This window comes from Orcinus orca, chromosome 16 (genome assembly GCF_937001465.1).
Source record: "Orcinus orca chromosome 16, mOrcOrc1.1, whole genome shotgun sequence".
In the NCBI taxonomy this organism is placed as follows: Eukaryota; Metazoa; Chordata; class Mammalia; order Artiodactyla; family Delphinidae; genus Orcinus; species Orcinus orca.
This window is the reverse complement of record NC_064574.1, coordinates 35,294,271-35,318,399: the sequence shown is the minus strand read 5'-3', so window position 1 is coordinate 35,318,399 and position 24,129 is coordinate 35,294,271. Positions and strand designations below refer to the sequence as shown.

The following is a 24,129-nucleotide window of genomic DNA, read 5'->3' as shown; positions in this document are numbered from 1 at the left end:
GCTAGTTAGGTACGTATGTGTGTGTACTCACATGTTTATTGCCTTAGTGCTCATTAGGAATGGGGCTGTATTTTTTTCAGTTTTAATCAGTTACTAATGAGGAGAAAATAATCCTGAACAAATAAGAGATACAAATTTTGCTGAGAGAAAAGAGAACTAGTTTTCCTGTAAAATTTACTAGTTTGATTCTTGGTTTGTTAGTAACTTTCATTGCTACACAAAAGTATTACAGAAAAAGTAACTTAAGATAATGTTCAGGGGTCAAAAATTCAAGCCAAAAACTCGTCTTTGCCAAATAACATTGTTCATGAAAATGCTCAATTAAACTAAAATAAAAACTTCCCTTATCATCATATTTCAATGGATACTGAATTCAGATCAAGGATTCTGAAGAAACCACATCAAATTTTAAAAGTAGTTCCCTGAAGCTACTGTCTGTAAGAAAAAATACTGCTGAAGTAGACATAGGATATCTTCTTAAACTCTAATCTAACCTCCATGCCATTCTATACCATCTTGAAAATGGCTTGGAAGAAGTGAAATGAAAGCTATATTCACACAAAAACCTTTAAGTGAATGTTTATAGTGGCATTATTTATAATCACCCCAAGTTGAAAGATTCCGAATGTCTCTTATCTTGAGAATGGATAAACAAACTGTGCTACCTTCTTACAGTGGAATACTAGTCATCAACCAAAGAGAACAATTATTGATGCATGCAGCAATATGGGTGAATCTCAGAAGCATTAGGCTAAGTGAAAGAAGCCAGACTCAAAAGTCTACATACTAGAGCTGACCTTTGAAAGTGGGTTTGAACTGAGCAGGTGCACATATACAGAGATTTTTTTCACTGAATCGGTGCTACACGATCCATCTTTGCTTGAATCCGTGAATGTGAAACTGGAGATCGGGAGGGTCCGACTGTAAAGTTTTTTCACTGTGCAAAGGGCTGACCCCCTCCACCCACCCCGCCCCCCGCCTTGTTCAAGGGTCGACTATATATGATTCCATTTGTATGATATTCTTGCAAAGTAAAACTATAGGGACAAAAAAAGAAAAAGATCAGTGGTTGTTAGGGGATTGGATGGGGGAGAGTTCCACTACAAAAGGAAATGGGGCAAATATTCAGGATGACTGAACTGTTCTAGATCTTGATTGTCTGGTTACACAACTTCATGCGTTTCTCAAAGGGCAAAAAACCATACACTCAAATGGTTTAATTCTATAAAATGTCAATTATACCTACTAAGAATAATGGCTTGAGAAGTTTATCATTCATCTTATTGTTAACTCTCCATCTTAACAACTATTAAGATTTACCGCATTTCCTTGAGCTTTGTAAAGGACTTTGCTTGCTGGGAAAAATAGAAGAATGTTTTCTCTTTCTAACTCAAATGTAATGTCAAAGCTTTGGTTATGCTTTTGAAATTCTAAAAACTTTTTTTCTTTTTCAAACATTCTAGGTGGAAACTTTATCCACGAATGCTCCGGAACGTTGCTGAAATAGACCTGTCGACTTCTGTTTTAGGGCAGAGAGTCAGCATGCCAATCTGCATCGGGGCTACTGCCATGCAGCGCATGGCTCACGTGGATGGGGAGCTTGCAACTGTGCGAGGTAGGAACAAGGTTCTCACTCAAAGAGACAGAAATGGGCTAATATTTAGTGACTCCCTTCTCTGTATGCATCAAGCAAACACTTCCCTGGATGTCTTTATACTCACAAAAGTTAAGCTCATTGACTGGCATCAAAATGCCTGTTCTTGCATGTCCTGCTCTTCTACCTTCTAGCTGTATGACTCTAGCAAGATACTCAGTTTTATCAGCTGTAAAATGGAGATAAAAATAGTACCTACCTCCTTGGGTTACTGTGAGGATTAACTGAGTTCACATATATAAAGTATCTAAAACAGTGCCTGGCACAGAGTAGTGGCTCAATGACTTTTAGTCGTATTATGAGTATCAATATCAATATCTCAAAATATCGAGGTCTGAGAAACGGACTCACCCGTGGTCACACAGCTAGGCAGTACAGAGATGGGCTCAACTTCATGGCTACCTAATTTCAAAGCCCTTGCTGCTTCCCCCAAACCACATGATTCTCACCATCAAAGAGCAAATGCAGTGACTTGGTTGTGTTTTCTGCCATGGTTTTGGACCATGATTCATTTACTGATAGGTTATATTCCCAGTAGAGCATTTCCAACTGCCTTAGGAGGGAATGATGAGAAATTCAAATATGATATGCAGAAATTCCTAATTAGGGCTAATTTATTAACTTCCCAGTCCCCTAGCAACTATGAATGTTTGAAAGGATATGTGCAGTGATAAATCTCCCCACATTCTGCTTCAGAAACACATATAAAAGTTGGTAATGAAGTCTATCTGATTTTTTTTTTTTTTTTTTTTGATGCTGAGCAAGGCAGGAAATTCAGGACCAAAGAGCAGGAACTAAATACTATTTTAAAACATTTTCATTTTAAGAATTAAGGATCTTGTGGATTCGCTTCCCTCCTTGAAATGTCTTTCACAAAATACTGCCTGGACTGTCAGCATGACACAGTGAGGTTGTGCTAGAGAGACTTAGGTTAGAGTCTGGAGTCGCTTTAATTCTAGGACCACACACAGATAAGTGTGGCCACAGCCATTTGTCTACAGTAATTCTGAAATATTGAGAAGGAGAGGGAAAAAAGGGAAATGTATCGGTCTATTTAAAGTTAGGATAAGAGAGGACTTTCCAAGAATGCTATAGATAGCAACCAGTGAAACAAAAGCAAACAAATCAGCACACACACAAAAATGGAAATTTCCACACTCTCAAATATCTATAAAAGTTTAAAACAAATGACCAACTAAAATGAATTGAAAAATGAGACTGCAAAGAGTTAATGTCCTTCCTGTGTAAAGAGCTCTTTTATTTGAATAATAAAATAACATATAACCCAAAAATGGAGTAAAAGATGCAATTGAAAAAAGGCAGATAAGACATTCACAAATGGAGGCATAACAATAACAAATAAATGTATGAAAAGCATTCAATTTTTATCCCATCCATAATTATCAAATATAAAATTATAATTTTATTTTCTGAATATCAGATTATTATTTTAAGATTACATAGGGTGATTAGGTTATATGCATGTTGAAAATGTGCATTTTCAAATACTGGTAGGAAGAGTGAAAAATAGAATAATCTTTTTAGAAAATAATTTGACACTATGTATCAAAGCTTTGAAAATATGAATTCCAAGTGATGTTATGAATTCTCTTCTAGGAATGCCAAGGAAATAATTATGATTTTGAGGAATGACATCTTTGCAGGGATTTTCATGCCTGTTATTTTTAATAAGAAAAAAGTCAGGAAAACACTCGAATGTCCCATATTTGGAGATTGGTTGCAAAAAATAGGATGCATAAATATGGGCTAAACACTTAAAAATCATATTATAGAAAGAGTTGAGTGGCATGGAAATATGTTACAATATAATAATTTTTAAAAAGCAGTTACAAACAATAATAAGGTCATATAATATATTTATTTTTGAAGACCAAGAACGTAGACCACACTTTACAAATTTTTATTTATGAGTGATGGGACTATTCCTGACTCTATAGTCTTCTTATTTTGGTCCATGTGTATACAGTTTTCTTTGAATTATTTTGCAAGAAGAGACCAATAAAAGCTAAATTTAAAAGAAGAGAGAAAACTGGAGAAGGAACCATGGAGTGGAAGCGAACGAAAGGAAGTGAAGAAGGCAATAAGCAAAGCTCACTTGGTAAAATGCCCTGGAGCCTGTAAAGTATTTTTACATATATCATTTTATTTGCTATTTGACAGGTGTCACTGTCCCCATTTTATGGGCAAAGAGCTAGTTCCATAGAAAGCAGGTTTTCATAGTTAGTAATTGATAGGACTTACTCTCCAAATCACCTCTGATGGCTCCTTACTTTTCCTGGGGGTGGGGTGGAAAGAAAAATGAGAAGAAAGCTTACTTAGAAACTATAATTTGACAGCCTAGGCAGTACTGTTTTATCTAACATTATTTCCTTCTAGCATTAACCATGAAACATTATTAAATGCCTATTGGAGTCTTATCCCTTTAGATTTATTTATTTATAAAATGATTACCATGTTCCAGGCACTTTTCTGAGCACATTACAAGTATTAAAACATCACATCCGGGCTTCCCTGGTGGCGCAGTGGTTGAGGGTACGCCTGCCGATGCAGGGGACACGGGTTCGTGCCCCAGTCCGGGAAGATCCCACATGCCGCGGAGCGGCTGGGCCTGTGAGCCATGGCTGCTGAGCCTGCGCGTCCGGAGCCTGTGCTCTGCAACGGGAGAGGCCACAGAAGTGAGAGGCCCACGTAACCCCCCAAAAAAACAAAAACAAAACATCACATCCCCTGAACAGTCCGAAGAAGTAGGTACTATTATTAAGCCCATTTTATATAGGAGAAACAGAGGCACACGGCAGATGCTCAGGGTCACACAGTTCATAAATGATAGAGATGGGATTCAGACCTAGGCAGTCTGGCTCCAGAGTCTGGGCTCTTAACCACCTTGTGCTGCTTTTAATTTCCAGAAAATCCCATAAGTATCATGAAGGGAAGCCCATGTATCTGTAAATCACATTCCCTAAAAGTAATTAATTTGTCACTTAAGGTGCACGCAGAGCAGACCCCGCCGGGGGAGTGCAGGAGACTGAAATACTTGATAGACATTAGCATAAGGTAGAACAGGCAGAACAAAGAGGATGTGGTGACACTGAGGACGCAGAGGAACTGGCAATGAAAGGTTATACACACCAGGTTGGAGAAGCCAAGATCCTGAACACATTCCTGTCAGGGCAGTGACATGACTGTTTATATTCCAGATTTGTGGTAGAATCATCCCTCAAGGATTTCAACATTCTTAAGGTTTTCTTCGACCTTCCAATTACTGTCTATGGATTGATGGTCTTTTTAATATTAAGATTAATCCCCCAAACAGGTGCTGATCCGCTCATAACAAAGAGTATTCCTTGGCTGATACATTTTGATGGCAGGTTACTTGGAAGGAAAGAATGTGTGCCTGGAACAGATGCTATTGGTGCCCAGGATATATTCCCTTATTACTTCGCATTTTTATCAGAACCTGCAGCTTTTTGCCTAACATTTTCTCTGGCAGCAGGAGCTGATGAATGGGGGTGGTGGTTGGAAGTGGGTGAGTGGAAGGGCATCCCTCTGGCTGGTGGATAAATACCTCAGCTCTCTTTGATCAGGATAACTGAAGCATCTTCTAATCCCATCACCCAGGGTTTCCCTAATAAGACTGAGCCCCAGTTGCCTTCAGAAGTTACCTGCCCATTAGCACACCCTTCACTGGCTGCCTCCCATCCCTCTTTCACTTTCCTACTCCGTCAGCTCACCTTGCCATCATTCCCAAATACAAGACTCAGGCTCATAGCATTGTCTCATTGTCAGTTTCTGGAAGAATGCAAACCAAGACAATGACTAACTGAGTATTTGTACAGCCACAGGCAAATTTAAGGAAGAGTGGAGGAACGTACGTATTTGGTAGACACTGCTTTCTTTTCTCAAAACTCAGAAAATCAACATGGAATTATGCAGCTGATATTTGATTTACTCTATCATTTCCAAATATGGAAACTCTCTCAAGCTAGCCTGATCCTTGGGGAAACTGTGAGATCTATGCATGGATGTTGCTGTGGAGGATTTTTTTCCCCACCCTCCTAATTATCTGGCCCCTAATCAAGTTTTCTTTTTTCCAGGGTCTTTGTCCTTAGCTAGAAGGAGAAACTGGGGCCAAGTTCAGAGGGTAGGGGTTAGTTAGAAGCCATCTCTGGAGAAAGTGTTCCTGTTAGCCTGGTCAGTAAGAGTAGGTGAAATAAAATCCCCAGGGAATGGTCTGGCCTGAATAATTAGAATGAGCATCTAGAAAGTTCTGGAAGTTGCTGTGGTACCATGGTCTTGCCTTCGCAGCTGGTTCTCCAGACTTCTTCACAGAGACTTGCTTCAGGGGTCATTTGGTCTTTCTCCTCACCACTGTAGGACATGTCCGCATTTTGAACTAAGCCCAAGAGCAGAGCTTTCTTCTTTACATGACTGTGTGGTTGTAGAGTGACCAATGGAGCTACTCTTTCTTCATTTTCTAAATGGCAACGAGTATAGGGTTGCCAAATAAAATACAGGGAACTAGTTATAGTTGTATTTCAGATAAAAACCAAATCATTTGTAACTGGTATCCTATGTTTATTTGCTACAGCCGGCAACCCTAGTTAAATGAGAGATCTTACCTCTAGAGGCTCTTGTGAGGGTCACATGAGATAAATACTAGGAAAAGCTTCCCAAAATGGGGCTCAATTTTTATTTGCCCCTGAGATTCCAAGTCCCTAAAATATTTCTCTCCCATACATTAAAAACTCACTTTCAGAAAAGTATACTCCATTTATAATATCTTAGTGGGAGTAAAAAATTGCTCTTTTTACTTTGTTAAAGATGTTTTTGTTTTAAGCTTTATGCAGGAACCTCAAAAAATGACTTTAAGGGCCAGGCTGGTAATGTAAATATCCAAGGAGGGATGAAGTTAAGAAAACAATAATGCAAGCTCAGTGGTGGAGAGGGTACCAAACCTAGATTGCAGGTTCCATCGAAGGAGGGCAGCCACATCTTGGCACTAGCTAACTGATGCCCCATGGGAGTGAGGATGTGGGGTGGTTGCCAAATCTTCAAAAATTTAAGAGAAGCCAGAAATCTTGATTTTAATGTGCAATGTCCTGGTTTTTAAATGTTGGCAAATAAATCAAAATTCTTTAAAACACTGTTTGGAGCAACAATGTGTGGGCCAAGGCAAATACTTTTGTGGGCTACAACTGTCCCCTGGGCTGTCCAGCTGGGGCATCTGATTTATGTGGAAATTCACCACTAACTAGTTTCACTCTCTAGGATTATGTTTCCTCACTGATAAAGTGAGCTGCTTACATGTGATCAGTGGTTCACTTCTGGTGTCGCAAGGAGGCTGGAGTTGTTTCCAATGATCTCAAGGAAGTTAAGTGTGTCACTGAGCACACAGCTACTTGTGTTGCTTGTTGGGACTGAAAAGAACGGTGCTTTAAAGAAAAAGTTCTGCTGCTAAGACAAAAACAAAAAGAATACTCAAAAACATAAAACTCCCAACAGGAGTAGATGATCTTTACAATTTTTTTCAGCATACAAATAACTGGTTTTGTGCCCATTTAAGATGACATCAAATACAAAAAAAGAGACCAAAGTCAAGACCTGCCCCTCCTGACATTGCTGAAATCCCCCTCTCTCCTTTACTTTCCACTCTATGCCAGCCCTGGAGGATATAGACTGTGGAGTGAGCATCTGCCTACATTGGATTTTCATTTCTCAAAACTGCATTCTTGGGATAGAAGAGAACGATCAGATAATTACTGATCTCTAGATCTTGCTGAAAACAAATAGGTGTTTAATAAATGCTTACATAAATTTTAAAAGTGATACTTCAAAGTCTTGTGGAAAATGATGATAACGACCATTTATTTAGCAATTAATGTGTGCCAGGCAATTTGAATTTATTAACTCATCTATCCCTGACCACTGTCTTAAAATGTGTGAGCCCCAAGCCCTGAGGATCTTTCTCTGACTCCTGTGCATGTGGAAACTGAGGCTTGGAGAGATTAAATACCTTGCTCAAGGTTATTAATCACTTACACAATGCTGTCTATGATACCCTGGTCAGTTGCTGATATTTCCAAATGTCATTAACTGCAGCAAGACCCCTAAGGCAAGCTGTATGCTATAGTCTTGTAATATTTACTATAAGTGTTTTATGTTTTTACAGTTTTATCCTTTTAGTTTTGAGAGTATGGAATAAGCCACAGAATATGAAACTTATTAGGAAATAAGAGCCTTGTGCAAAATTCAGGAGCATAAATAAAGGGGCTTGAATTTTAAACAAATGAAAATTAAAACTCTTTTAAGATGGAAGGAAAATAACCAGAAAACACTCAGTGGAGAGCAGTTTGCTATGCATTGTTTTATGAATAAGAGATTTATTGCAGTGGATGATTTAGTCAACATTTTAATAATTGACCATTATTATAATATTTAAGCAGTCAGATAAATGCCTCTACTTATAATGGCATATCGTTTGAAACTCTACTAGATTGGTTTTTGATTTTTTAAGTTTTATCCTTCACATAAGCCTCAGGGATGAATACAGAATCATTTCTCCAAAATATTTAAAATATTGAAGAAAATAGCAATAATAAACATAAATGCTAGTAGCACATAAGGGAGGTGGTCTCATTAGGTTAAATTTCCATCTTGCAAAATAAGTAGAACATTTCTGATTTCTCAAAGAACCAATTAACAAAATGCTTACTATAGCATTGAGGCTTTTAGGACATTATGGTGAAAATCTCTCTGGTTTTATGCACAGTAGCTGTAATAAAATTTTATTTTGTACTCCATGGAGGTATGCATTAGCTCTTTTGCTCCATTTAATCATGGGAAATCAAAAAGAAAGAGAAAAAAGGAGATTAAATATTTACTTATCCTTTTGCTTCTGACTTGTTATGTGGACAAATGCCACATGAGGGAGTGCTGGGACCTCAAATAGAGAAAAATTAAAACCCACTTAATGCATTCCAGGAATGCTCGGCATATTAGTAAATTCTTATTAAACTGTCAAAAAAAAAAAAAAAAGATTTAAAAAAGAAATTCCTGCCCCTGGATGCAATTAGAGGCTACCACACAGAATTTGATGGGTCATAAAACCATTAAGTCTAAACACTTTCTTTTTGAGCCTAAAAGACCAGAACATTCCAAAGTGAAGTTTTGGGACTCAGCTATGACTTGGCCACCTATTAAGGTGCAGGTGGAACAGATTGCAGAGTAACACAAAGACCCCAAAGAACTGAATTAGGGTGTAGGTGAGAGCTTTAGCTGTTGAATTTTCTGGATTTTCCGAGATTAAGTGATCAGCCTTAACACTGAGTGAAAGACCATTCGGCAGGAAAAATTGTCATTTCCTTTACTCCAGACCCAAACGATGTATTTTTGAAAGCTTTATTGATATATTTATGTGTTGTACTAGGTGATCAAGTAGATATACATTTCAGCATACCTACAAGGAAAATATCACCATTATTCTTAATTTTATCTAAATCCAGGAAAAGCACCAGATTTGCTTTAAATGAAATTTTACTCTTTCTGAGGTGAGTGCCTTTTATGCACCAGGTGCTTGGACTTTTCATCCCTATTATTAATCCTCGCAATAGATCTGTGAGGTCATTATTATTTATCATTCTCCTCAGCTGACAGTGGAGGAGAAGGACACCTTTGACCAATGTCTAGTGTTGGTGAGTGGTTAAGATGAGGTTGTTGATCTGTTTCACTCTAGAGTTTAACCCAGTTATTTGTCTTCATCCATTATTTTATCACTTTTACAGAGAAGAAACAAAAGTAGGGAGGAATAAAGGAGAAAGGATAGTTCACTAAAACTTTGTCCAAATTACATTAGTTAAACATTTGGAAAGGGATATCTCTTTGCATCATTGTAGTAAAAAAAATCAATTCATACCTTTTCTTGCTTTTATTTTCAAACTCTTTTATCTCAGTTTTGTGTTCTGGACCTTCTTTTTCAATAATCAAAAGTCAGTAGGGGCTTCCCTGGTGGCGCAGTGGTTGAGTCCGCCTGCCGATTGCAGGGGACACGGGTTCGTGCCCCGGTCCGGGAGGATCCCACATGCTGCGGAGTGGCTGGGCCCGTTAGCCATGGCCGCTGAGCCTGCGCGTCCGGAGCCTGTGCCCCGCGACGGGAGAGGCCACAACAGTGAGAGGCCCGCGTACCGCAAAAAGAAAAAAAAAAAGTCAGTGGACATGCTCTTTCTGTACATACACTCACACATGTTACATCTACATACACATGCATATATATTAATGATTATGGACATCTTATATATGCATATATAAAAATGTATAATTCATATATAAAATTTTTCAAAAAGTGATAGATTCAGTGTTGAAATCACTTTGCAATGAGACAAACTTCATTAATCCAAAACAGCTATTAAAAAATTAGACTCCAGCTATCTTAAAGACCAACATCAAATGAAATAATTTCTAGTATTTTGCACCAGAATTTCAGCTATTGATCAGCTTTCTCAAGAGCATGAGAGTGCTTCTTCTCAAATTATTAGTGTGCCTGATGACCTTAAAGATGTGACAGTGAGAAGTCAGAGGCTGACATATATATTCCAATACTGAGGTTGTTAAATTGAGAGAGGTTGATTGAAGTCACCACGTGTAAACCTGATACTCCTTGAAACCATCATTAAAAGGCATCTCACTGTGGTGTCATCTCCATGCCATCAGCCAGTTATGACAGGACCTGACGACTGAATAAAATGACAGAATAATAACCTGGGAATCGGTATAGTAAAGCTAATGTTTTTGTCTATTGCAGAATTCTGCCCCAGAGATAAAGTAGGAGCAAGGAAGGGAGGGCTAAGATGTCATTGGACTAACTGTTCCTTGAAAATATTTCCATACAATGAAAAAGAGTTCTTGAGGTGTAGTGACATTATGACTGCTCAAGGTTACTGTTCCAAATTCAGACAATGAACCATCATGAAAACACTGGTTTCTTGGCCTTTTGGGGCAGTATTTAAATCGGTTAAATTTTCTAAATCGTACATGAATATTTGTTTGACCACTTCTAAGTATTTCACTCATGATTATAGTAGAAGTTTTGTTCTTCCCTTAGATGACTGACTTCAGAACATTCTTCTTCTGGGTAATCTCAATGATAACTTTAGACATTAAGACAATAACGTTAATTGTGTCTTTAACAAACCTGTGTAATAATAGTTCCTGTGCAAAGAAAGGCTGACCCACTCACTGGCTGGTAGGGTAAACTGGTAGGATGAGAACACTTCAGTGTGTCAGACCCTGAGTTTAGAACCACACAACTGCTTGGTACTTTGTCATTGCATATTTTCCCCATTACATAATGACTTCCTGTGCAGAGGACAAAATGCGTTTTCTCAGCAAAATTTTCAGCACAGCTGTTCTGGTGACTAAGTTTTGCAGGAGCTTTTTAATCAAATGTACCTAAAAAAAGCCCCTTTGGGCCCTTTCATCATATTATCCCCTTTCCTTTAAATACATAATTTTGGAAGCTTAACTCACTTTTCCCATATAGGAAAGTTATTTTCAAGGAAATAATTTGTACCCAAAGTAGCACATTGCTTAGTCGCTCTGCTCTAATCTGGATATATGACTTATCCCACATGAATTAATGTTCCAAATATCAGACATTGACTCCCATTGATAACTAATAGTTTACATTTTCTCTGTTGTTGTTTTTCTTTTTTTTTTTTGTGGTGGTGTATAAACATCGTTCTCAAATGTATTATAATTCTCTCCCTTGTCAAGCCTAGCATGATGAACTTTAGTTTTATTTGATGATTCAGCAGCTTATTTATATATGTAAGGTTGTTGGTGCTGACATTAAACATTTGGAAGCTATTTTATATTGGTAAATTGTGCCTTCTTAACTTTGAGAAACATCTTCTTCTTTTTCCTCTTCTTCTGTCATTTTATTTTTATTCTGTTGCTTAATTTTGCCTTGAATTTGAAATCTAGGAAGCTAGGAAAATCTTGGATAAGCAAGGTTATAAAGTATGTCTGATAATGGTTAAGTGTGCTGAGAGGTTGTTACTGTAATGCAATTTAGTTCCTTGACTTTAAATCTAGCAAAAGATGAATGCATAAGAAAATGTTGCAAAGGTACCTGTGCCCCTCTCCAGAGGGACAACAATGGAGAAGAAAGATTCAGCAGTATGTGGCTGGCAACTGACAAGACAGGAGCCAGCTGCTACCCCCCCCCCCACGCCCCCCCACCCCCGTAACACCACTGGTCAGTTTCTCCCTCCTGTTTCCTATAAGGTCCTGTCATTACTCAGGCCATCAGATATATCCAATTAACTTGCATGAGTCCTTGTGAAAGAAGATATCTACTTCATTCTTCTTAAAGTATAGTCCATGAAACAAGCATCAGCATCACTCGGGAGCTTGTTAGAAATATAGAATCTAAGTCCTATCCCAGACCTATTGAGTCAGAATCTGAATTTTATCAACATCCCCATGTGATTCCTGTGCATGTCGAAGCTTGAGAAGCACTGGACAAAGACTTGGAATGAAAGTTTCTGGTGGTTCCCAGCCAAAGGCATAACTTAAATCCTCAAAGATGAAACAGTTTTGGGTGTAGCATGAATATCATTTCCATCCGAAGATCCTCTAAGACCTTCTGAGAGCCAGCTGATTTCGTGATGACTGCCTGCAGTGAGCAGGAACTGCGAAGCAGACTCTAAGATACACAAGAGAGACGTGTACAAAGCAGTTTTCAATTAAAGATTTGGGACAGGCAGACTTAGCATCCCTAAAATTTAAGGCCACGATAGGTTTCCTGTCTTCTCTACTTCACATCCAGATTACCTGGATTAGAAATAAATGTTGTCATTAGGCTTGATGTAAAATGAAACCTTGGCAAAATTTAGAAGTACAATTGCGTTCCGTAGCCACAGGGAGGATTTTGCCAGCTCGTGCTGCTTTGCAAAGCTATTTACCTGTTCTAGCCCAGCCAAATCGCTAAACATCGGAGTTTAGCATTTGCATCAACCCCAGGGGTGGCTGAATTCATATCTAATATGAAGTGATGTAAACCTTGGTAGTTGATTACAGGTTTCATAGTGTAGGAAACTGAGTTATTTCTATTGAATGGTGGTCTGGGGAGGAAGAATTAACTTGATCTTATGCCAGATTATTGCAAACCCTGAAGCATTTCCCCAGCCTAGGGCATGTGATTTAATTCTAATAAGAAACTTCATTTGGATAGGTCTGAGGATAACTTTTATTCTGTTAAACACAATGCACCAACATTTTCCACTAGCCCATAGCCCACTTTGGGGTTGGGGGAGGGGTTATAGCTGATAATAAACAATGATGCTAATCTCATTATTTCCATATCATTATATTTGCAGTTGTATTGCAAATAAAAGAGGAGAGAAACCAAAAAGTGTAGGGAGAATTTGAAACCATTGCTTCTAGGTATTACTGCTAGATGGCTGGACTTAGCAAAAGCTGGCAGCCACATAGATTTACCACACAGTTCTCTCCATGAAAGTCTGTAGGCAAATAAAGGGTAGGCATGAGGAGTGGGGAAATGCATGTTTTTGTTACACCTCTTAGATTATTTGCTTTTGTTTTGTCCCTGACTTTCCAAAAAGATGTACACCCTCGGAATGTATTAATGGAAATGATCAGCCCTAGCCCAGAATTCCTTGGCCTGGAGAAATTTCCTCTCTCCCTTAAGTGCTTTCTTGCTTCAGGTAGTGAGAATTTGCCCATATATTTGCAAGGATAAATGAGTGTCTTACGCATCAAAACCATTGCAGAGGAAAGCTGTGTGTTGAGAAGATTGTGAATAATGAGGAGAAATCCAGGTCCTCGGCAAAATTCGGAAAATTTAAAAAGCTATCTAGAACTTCTTTTCCCAAATAGTATTAGACATTCTCTCACTTAACCCTTTACAATTGTTTAGCTTTAGAGTTTACCAGAAAACATCCACAAACATTGTCTCAGTGGACCATCTGACAACACTATGAAGTGGGCAGGGCAGCAGCTGTGGTTAGACAAACTTTGCAGATGAAATGTGCCTCAGTTGGCAAAGCTGGGACTGTAGCCCAGGCCTTCTGACTCTCAATCCATTGGATCTTGTCTTTCTGAGAGATAGATGTTATCACGTAGGTCATTTATAGGGTTTTATCTTTGATGTTTCAAGGTCCAAAACCTTACTAGTGTCTCATTTAGTGGTGTGTGTGTGTGTGTGTGAGTGATATGCATTTTTTAATAGCAATGGCATAATGTATTCCTATTGCCTCTAAATAAAGAAGAAAAAGAAATGTCAAATATAAACAAAGTCTGAATATATCTAGAGCATTTAAAGTTTAGGTGTCTATCCTTGAAGATATATCTTAGGGATGATGAAACAAAGAGCTTGTGGAAGTAAGGAAATAGTCATATGGGATCAATGTTTACTTAATGGTGTAGCCTCCTGGGTACGTTGTTTCTAGGATACCCTCACTATTATGAAAGCCAAGATTTTTAGACTTGGATAAATACTGGGGATCCTCATCATGGGCAAGAGCCAGGCCTTGCCTTTACAATAATATCACCTCAGAGATGATCTCCATTTTGCCAGGTGTTGGGAAAAGGCGACATGCTTTGGAGTTTTCTGTTGCTGCACCACATTTTGGGAATGGAGGTCTATGAAAGTTGACCCCTGCCCTTTGTAAAATGAAATCTGACAGTTGCTACTTTTGAGAGCAGGTGAGAGTTTCTTTGTGGAAAATGAATAGGGAGAGAAAATGGACTTCAACCATTTTGAGCTTTTGACGCTAGACTAGGATAACTCGAATTAGAATTTCTCAACAAAATCTGACTATGCTAGGTGGTTTACAAAATTCAAAAGCTTATAATTTTTGCCCCCCAAAGAATAATATGAGCTGGAAGGACACATGTTTATCTCTGAGGCCAAGGTGATATTTGAAATATTTAGCAACCTGTAGAGCAAAGACTTTGACCAATTGCAAGAGATGCTCAGATGTTTTTCTCTAGTGCTCTAATGGTGGTCTGGATGTACCCAGCTCTGCCACGCACCAGCCTTTAAATTGCTGGATTGTGTGGGTGTGTGGAGTTTGGGGAATCCAGAGACTCCTTAGTGAGAGAAAAGAGAGATGTCACATTGAAGGGACTCAGGAAGAGGGGTCATTTACTTTGGAGCCATGGTTATTTACAAACAGGAATGGAAGTATTTCAATATTTCAACAAGCTGAATTGTCATGCTGGTATGTACCAACGGAATCTTAGATCTGTCCTTAGTGGAGGTAGGAAAATTTTTGACTGTCTCTGTGAGTGGTCCTTGCAAATCCCAGGCTCCCTTATCTCCTTCTAACATAAAACTGTGTTGAAAACAGTGGATGTAATTCATCAATGTTTTTTCTTTTTTTAAACATGTTTAATGGAGTATAGTTGCTTTACAATGTTGTATTAGTTTCTGCTGTATAACAAAGTGAATCAGCTATATGTATACATATATCCCCATATCCCCTCCCTCTTGCGTCTCCCTCCCACCCTCCCTATCCCACCCCTCTAGGTGGTCACAAAGCACCGAGCTGATGTCTCTGTGCTATGCAGCTTCTTCCCACTAACTATCTGTTTTACATTTGGTAGTGTATATATGTCCATGTCACTCTCTCACTCGTCCCAGCTTACCTTTGCCCCTCCCTGTGTCCTCAAGTCCATTCTCTACGTCTGCATCTTTATTCCTATCCTGCCCCTAGGTTCTTCAGAACCTTTATTTTTTTAGATTCCATATATATGTGTTAGCATATGGTATTTGTTTTTCTGACTTCACTGTCTATGACAGACTCTAGGTCCATCTACCTCGCTACAAATAACTCAATTTCATTTCTTTTTATGGCTGAGTAATATTCCATTGTATATATGTGCCACATCTTCTTTATCCATTCATCTGTTGATGGACACTTAGGTTGCTTCCATGTCCTGGTTATTGTAAATAGTGCTGCAATGAACATTGGGATACATGACTCTTTGAATTATGGTTTTCTCAGGGTATATGCCCAGTAGTGGGATTGCTGGGTCATATAGTAGTTCTATTTTTAGGTTTTTAAGGAACCTCCATACTGTTCTCCATAGTGGCTGTATCAATTTACATTCCCACCAACAGTGCAAGAGGGTTCCCTTTTCTCCACACCCTCTCCAGCATTTATTGTTTCTAGATTTTTTGATGATGGACATTCTGACCAGTGTGAGGTAATACCTCATTGTAGTTTTGATTTGCATTTCTCTAATGATTAGTGATGTTGAACATCCTTTCATGTGTTTGTTGGCAAACTGTATATCTTCTTTGGAGAAATGTCTATTTAGGTCTTCTGCCCATTTTTGGATTGGGTTGTTTGTTTTTTTGATATTGAGCTGCATGAGCTGCTTATAAATTTTGGAGATTAATCCTTTGTCAGTTGCTACATTTGCAAATATTTTCTCCCATTCTGAGGGCTGTCTTGTTTATGGTTTCCTTTCCTGTGCAAAAGCTTTTAAGTTTCATTAGGTCCCTTTTGTTTATTTTTGTTTTTATTTCTATTTCTCTTGGAGGTGGGTCAAAAAGGATCTAGCTGTGATTTATGTCATAGAGTGTTCTGCCTGTGTTTTCCTCTAAGAGTTTTACAGTGTCTGACCTTACATTTAGGTCTTTAATCCATTTTGAGTTTATTTTTTTGTATGGTGTTAGGAAGTGTTCTAATTTCATTCTTTTACATGTAGCTGTCCAGTTTTCCCAGCACCACTTACTGAAGAGGCTGTCTTTTCTCCAATGTATAGTCTTGCCTCCTTTGTCAAAGATAAGGTAACCATATGTGAATGGGTTTATCTCTGAGCTTTCTTTTATTTTTCGGTATGCGGGCCTCTCACTGTTGTGGCCTCTCCCGTTGCGGAGCACAGGATCCAGACGTGCAGGCTCAGCGGCCATGGCTCTCAGGCCCAGCCTCTCTGTGGCATGTGGGATCTTCCCGGACTGGGGCACGAACCCGCGTCCCCTGCATCGGCAGGTGGACTCTCAACAACTGCACCACCAGGGAAGCCCTATCTCTGAGCTTTCTATCCTGTTCCATTGACCTATATTTCTGTTTTTGTGCCAGTACCATAATGTCTTGATTACTGTAGCTTTGTAGTATAGTCTGAAGTCAAGGGAGCCTGATTCCTCCGCTCTGTTTTTCTTTCTCAGGATTGCTTTGGCTATTCAGAGTAATGTTTTTCTTTATCACAGCAAATAATCACAAGCTAATGGGGATCATAGCACATTGGTAATATATGTTCCAAGAAACATGGAGCTGTCTCAGTTTTGCTCCTGTTCTCTCTTGGGAGTAGCATCTTAGCCTCAACTCATAATATGTCAGCACAGACTCTGATATTCCCCCTGCATCCAGGAGACTGTCTTGGAGTAAACCTATTAATTTACCAAGTATTTACTGAATGCCTATACCTGGAAACAATGGTAACTTAGAATTTGGGGGGACCCTGATTCAAAATTTCAGTCCTGTATGATTTAATCTTGGAAAATGAACCTCAAGCACCAATAGCATCAGGAACCATTAGTATCAAAGCCAGAAGACTCAGGAACCAGATGGCACAGACTGGCCTTACCTTACTCCAGACATGCTTACCCAAGGGAAATGGGCAAAATACTTGTTAAGGCTGAAGCCTCCTGCTAATTTGATAGTTTAAGTAAAGTAAATATTATTGGTGTATTGGTTTGTAGCGTTTTAACAATCTGTGTGGAATGTCTGTAGATATTTCTTATGAATTCAAGGAGATCTGTTTGAGGATTTTTGATCCTTATTAGCAGAGCTGCTGTTGCCTGCATGATGCTTTTTCATAAACTACAAAAATGTGCCTTATCATGTGCTAGTCCTCTTAGCTGGACCACTTTGTGCAGCCACAGTCTGCACCTGGAAACCAATGGCAGGCCTTACCCACTGGTTTCCAAATTCCCATGCTTTCACAGAACTCTGGCCATGGTATTGTCCCTCAGGCATATGGAAAACTGTGGGTGTCCCTTGGGTGTCATGGCCCTGAAGGATTGGAGGAGTACATTTATCCATATTTGATACCAGGGGAGTCTTCTGAGCATCTGGGAATTCTAGGAAAATCATTGCCTTGCAGGAGTGGTCAGACATGCTGGATTCTTTTTCACTCAGTTGCCCATCTCTCTGTGACCTTACTTAGGCCACATCCTCTTCAGGACACATTTTCTTTGTGGTAAATTGATGGTTAGGAGATTCTGATCCCAGCAATCATTGTACTCTAGTGTTTGTTCCAAACAGCACTGGATGACCTAGAGTTATTTTCCATATTTACAACTCAATGAAAATAACACTATGGTTCAGGATGTTCATACATATCACTACTTATTATTACTTACTTAAAATGTGGTATTTTTGGACAATATTTTGCAAATCATGAGTCCTTATGAGAGAAATTCTCAAAGGAACACTTGGGGGAAACAGATTAGTGACCCATAGATAATATAATCTCCAGCTTAAGTCTTCTTTATTTGACCTGTGACCTGAAAAATAGGGATGAAAAACACCTTCAATGACATAGGAAAAGTAACATTTATCAAAAACAAAATCCACTTTGTTACCAGGTGAACTTAGAGTTCTACTATCAAATGACAATGCTATTTAAATGTCAAAGTGTGGTCCAGGGACTGGCAGCATCAGTACCGCCTGGAAGCTGGTTAGAAAGGCAAATTCTTGGGCCCCATCTCAGACCGACTGAATCTGAAACTCTAGGGGTGTTTTTCACAACCTGTGTTTTCACAAATACTCCAGGGGATTTGGTTGCCTGCTAAAGTTCAAGAAGCATGAAAGCATTTTAACCTCTCAGAGTAGCTTTATAAACAGCATGTCATCTAATTCTTATCATCACCCTGTAAGTGTCACTTGGATGACTTTTACTCACAACTGATATATGGCAGGGACACAGGTAAGTCGAATGACCCAGGGTCACACAGTCAGTTTTATATATTTATTATTTATCTCTTGGTATGTTTGGCATTTGGCATACAAACATTTTATCAGTTTCTCCTGCACTAAAGCTGACCCCAATTTGACTACCTATTTTTGGAAAAAAGCCTATCACCCATGTTCTTTCAAGTTCTCTAAGACAATAAGTTACATGATTTTATCTAATTTTTCAGTTATTTGCTCATTTTTTGATATCTTGTTTAAAAGATTGTGAGGTAACTGATGTCTGTTTGAAATGTCTAACATATGAATTGTATAAAATTTTAAAAGACAACATAAATGGTAGATGCACCTTTAACAAAAGCTTAAAAGATAACATTTAAAAAGTTAAAAAGGAAGAAAAATTAAACTTCCCCACCTATAATTAACAATTAGTTTGTTTAGGTTCATACACCAATAATCACATTTGTACAAATCATGTTATATATGTTATTTTGGAGGATTTTTGCTTTCTTTTTCTTTCTTTCTTTCTTCTTCTTCTTTTTTTTTGGGGGGGGGGTGGCTGTGCCATGTGGATCTTAGTTCCCCGACCAAGGATTGAACCTGGGCCCCAGCAGTGAGAGCGCAGAGTACTAACCACTGGACTGCCAGGGAATTCCCTGCTTTCTTAATATACCTTGAAAAACTGTCTATGTCTGTCAATGTTATTCTTTTGTAACTGTCATAGTCAGAAAAAGAAGAGGGGTGGAATGAAAGGGGGATTGTGCGTGCACGCACGAGAGAGAGAGAGAGAGACAGAGAGAGAGAGACAGAGAGAGAGATTTAAGGAATTGGCTCATACAATTGTATAGACTGGTAAGTCCAAAATCTATGGCTGACATGTTAGAGACCCCAGGAATAGCTGAGCTGGTGTTGAGTCTGGAGGCAGTCTGCTGACAGTATTCCCTCTTCCTCAAGAACAATCAATCTTTTTCTTAAAGCCTTCAACTTATTAGATGAGGCCCATTCACATTATGGAGAGTAATCTGCTTTACTTAAAGTCCACTGATTTAAATGCTAACCTCCTTTAAAAAAATATCTTCACAGCAACATCCTGGACATATTTGAGCAAATATCTGGGCACAATTGCTTAGCCAAGCTGACACATAAAATTAACCATCACAAAAATATTACTTTCCATGGGTGTGTATATTTCATTTTATTTATGAACTATAGGTTATCTAATCCCCTAAAGTTGGAGATTCAAGTTGCTTCCAATTTTTTTATCCAAATACATAGCACATCTTTGGCTATTTGAGTCATTTTTGTCTTCAAGATCGGTTCACAGAGTGAGGAAAAGAATGCATATTTCTTACTTTTAAAGACTTAACTTCTTATTTCCAAATTGCCCTTGTAGATGGCTTTACCCCTGGAACCATAACTTGAAGACTTTGGAGTAGGGAAAATGCCAGACTGACCTTGATCTTCTCCTTTCTTCCCAAGCTTGCAGGTCACTGGGAACGGGCATGTTGTTGAGCTCCTGGGCCACCTCCTCAATTGAAGAAGTGGCAGAAGCTGGTCCTGAGGCACTTCGCTGGCTGCAGCTGTACATCTACAAGGACCGTGAGGTTACCAAGCAGCTGGTGCGGCGGGCTGAGTGGATGGGCTACAAGGCCATATTTGTGACGGTGGACACACCTTACTTGGGCAACCGCTTCAATGATGTGCGTAACAGGTTCAAACTGCCACCCCAACTCAGGTAATAATGGGTCTCTGATCACTGGGTCCCTGAGCTGGTTTTCTAATTCTCTTTGCTCTTGTCATGATCCAACTCTAAAGACTTTCTCCAGTTTCTACGTGGGTGCCCTGGGGAATTAGATCTTCACAAAATGTTGGTGCCAAAGTATGGTTGACTGGGATTTGTCTAGGGATGATAAGGTCTGGATTCTAGAGATGGTGCCATTGTCCAATATCCACATAATCCTCAGCAAATCACACCCCTTATATGGTTGTCACGTACTTGAGCTATAAAAACAGAGATAGGAATTGCCGTATACTTGTAAAAGTCAAAAAAAAATTATGTCTCAGAGTGCATTAAGGGCTTTGAGTAAGATGAATTTCCATATAGACAGAAGATATTTAATTTAAACTAAACAACAGCTTGTTATTGTGATCCTAATACCCTATTTCTTTGTCTGCTGAAATAAAAAAGCACCCTTTTAATTTTATTTTTATTGTATTTGGAACAAATCTGGCAAGGAAGATTGAAGAAAGCTAAAAGAATGGAGACAAAAGAAGCCACACATTTGTTCCTTCATCTACTACTTCTTCTTTCAGCAATATTCCTCTTTTGTTGTGGTTCACCCATGGATCAAGATTCATTAACTTATTCACTGGTTCATTCATTCTTTGATCCATTTACTCATTCATTCATCTTAGCAAAAACAATGTATCTAGTAATCTAAAACTAAACTGTGAGCCCATCCATCAGCAGGGAATTGTTGTCCTTTTCCCTGTAAAAGATTAGAATCATCTTGAGTTAAAACTAGAAACTCAATGGAGTTTATTGAGAAAGACCCCCAACCTCCTTAAGCTACAGATCTCCCCTCCCCTTCGTTTTTACCTTCCCTCAGTTCCCACCAAAATCTGCCCTTATGTTTTTCATAGGGCTAAAACTCTTTGACCAGGAACTCAAATCTTAGTTTTAATGGAGGACATTTTGATGATGGGATTTCAAAGCATCCATCAGAGTACAAGAAATGAGGGATGCCTTCTTTGGAATCCTAGACCTCACTTCAAACGGACTGTTGCTTATTTTGTCTACATATAAAGTTAATCCTTTTAAAAGATCCAAAATCTAAAAGATTCAAAATCAAATCAGCATTCCACATAAGGACAATGATTGTTGGAAGCCAGGAATTCCATATGTATTAGAGAATGGGATGTCTCTCATGCATCACATAAGTCCATAGCCTTATGTAAGTGTCACATAACTGTCATATAGCTCTGCTGTATGTAAACTTATTTAAGTATAAGCTACTGTGCATAAAATCTTGCTGTTAAACCATAAGTAAATGAGCTGTGTGATGTTATCTCCGTGACACTTCTAGGTAGGTTTAAGATATTATTTCTGTATGGGATACTGTCAATGGCCCAATGACAAAATGCTCCCCCGACAGCTGTCAATCACCCCGCTCCATGCATCCCAGACACTGAATTGCACAAACATCCTGTCTTTCTAAGAGAACAAAAACAAAAACAAACGTCCCTGACATATTCCTACTTCTTGCCAAATTCGTCAGAAAGTAGATGGTTTCAAATTTCCTTAATATGAAACCTGTATTCACATTATTTCTCTATTTTGGTTGCTTTCATTTTTAGATTTTCTAAAATAATTAGTTTCCCAGTATTTAGGCTTCTGACAGGAAGTGTCCCTCATTGTTTTGCTTTGGCCGTTTAAAAAGGAATTTACTATTCCTTTTCCTCCTCCTCTTACCACTTCTACTAGCAAGAACAACAATAATAAATAATACAGTAGGTTTTCTTTAAGCTTAGGAAACAGTTTCTTGCTCAGGATAACAAGTGGTTCAGAGCGGTATCTACTTAGATGGGGGATGACATGTGTTAATTCTGGCCGGTATCTCTTGCTCCTGGGTGCCAGGGCCATTTAGCCAGGAATGGTAAGGCTGCTTTGCTTTTTCCCCCTTTTTGCTCCCAGGCTCCTGCCCAGATGACGTGAGGGACTGGGAGACAAAGGCCCTTTTCAGCTGTCAATGTGCACAGGAGTGGCCACGGCTCCCCAGCTTGTCACATCTCCCGTCTGAAGATGATCAAATAATGAGCCACACATCCAGGCTACGGGGAACACAGGAAACACCCCTTGCTGGTGCCCTGGCCCCCAGTGCATACACTGGCCCTGTTTGTCCCTGTGGGCTTCAGGGGGGCAGCACCCTGGGGCCCACATTCAGCAGTGAAGGCAGAGCACATGATGGGAGGCCCAGGCTTCCGCTGGAGGCCACATGCTACCAAAAAGCTCATCTGTTACAGCCTGATATGAAATCAGGTTTCTTTCCTCAACTGACCTGACTCACAGAAGGTGAAGCCGGGCTGTTCAGAATGAGGTTTGGCAGGCAAGGGAGGCAGGAAATCCAGAGGAGAATGAGTCTGTAAAGCGGCGGCTCCTTCCAACCCTCACGGCTTCCTCTGCCTGGAGGGGAGGGGGCGGGACCTGACTCCTGGCGTCTGGGACCAGCCAGAGTTCAGGAGTTTGGTAATCTCTGCTTGGTCTATATGCAAAACACACATATGTGTGCAGTATAAGTGGCCCAGAGGTCCCCGAAACTCAGGGGGAGTAAAGCGAATTCTCGTCTGCTCTCGGCAGAGGAGAGGATTGAAGCCAATTTACCAGACTGGTTCCTGAGGCTCTGAGGCAGGGACCTCCTTCCATCTCCATGCCCCACAGAGGTGGCTCATTTATCCCGGGTTAAGATTTGGCTCTTCAGTGCAGCATCAAGGCAGTTAAAAGAAAAGAAATTTCCAATCATCGACTAAGATCAAGGTAAATCATAACACCTACACCTTTGATGATTTGCCCAGGGACATGCTTCCTTATGCCCTGAAATGATGTATTCATCACAACAGCCAGAGCACAGCCCACAAAAAGAGATCAGAATGCACTGTCTTCCCCGGTCTCTCTGGATAAAAGTGGCCAGTGAGTGTCCCCCTTGCTTCTCTGATCTCGTTGCCCAGCTCCCTCAACTTCATTCACTCTTCCTAGAACCTCTGGCTTTCCTACTGTTCTTTCAACATGCCAAAGACACCTGCCCCTTAGAACCTCAGAATTGACTCTTCCCTCTGCCTGTAAAGTTCTTTCCCCAAATCAATGCATAACTAACTTCACTTCCTTTACATTTTGACATCAGAGGTGACTCTACATGTCTTTATGTTGGGAAACAAAAATAAAAACTAAACAGTAGAGATCAGAATAGAGACACAATATGTGTGGGGATCCTGGGTTGTGGAGGTGGAGGGGAGAAAAGGATTTGAAGGAGGACTTTGTACATGACCCAACAGCCTCTGAATTATTTGGTTAGGAAAATGTTCACAGTATAATTCACATAATATTAAGCAGAATAATGACCTCCCAAAGATGTCCATGTTTTGATCCCTAGAAACTGTGAATATGTTATTAATATTTTACATGGCAAAATGGACTTTGCAGATGTGATTAAGTCAAGGACCTCAAGATGGGATAATTATTCTGGATTATCACAGTAATGGAAAGCATTCTTATAAGAGCAAAGCAGGAGGGTCAAAGTCAGAGAAGGAGGTGCAATGAGAGAAGCAGAGATATGAGTGATAGCATCGGGAATCAGGGACTGTAGGTGGTTTCTAGAAGCTAGACAAGGAAAGGAAATGGATTCTCCCCTACAGCTTCTGGAAGGAAAACAGCCCTAACGACACCTTGAGTTTAGTCCAATGAGATACATTTTGGACTTCTGACCTCCAGAACTGTAATATGATAAATTTGTGTCA

General features: G+C 39.4%; 1 protein-coding gene across 1 annotated transcript in view; it reads left to right on the top strand.

The window, feature by feature from the left end:
- The window catches only part of HAO1 (hydroxyacid oxidase 1), a 65,225-nt gene that overhangs the window by 5,640 nt on the left and 35,456 nt on the right, over window positions 1-24,129 (top strand). Inside the window, exons 2-3 of the mRNA XM_004276456.3 lie at window positions 1,464-1,615; window positions 20,098-20,353. Coding sequence (XP_004276504.1) covers window positions 1,464-1,615; window positions 20,098-20,353 — 408 coding nt within the window. The remainder of the gene's footprint in view (window positions 1-1,463; window positions 1,616-20,097; window positions 20,354-24,129) is intronic.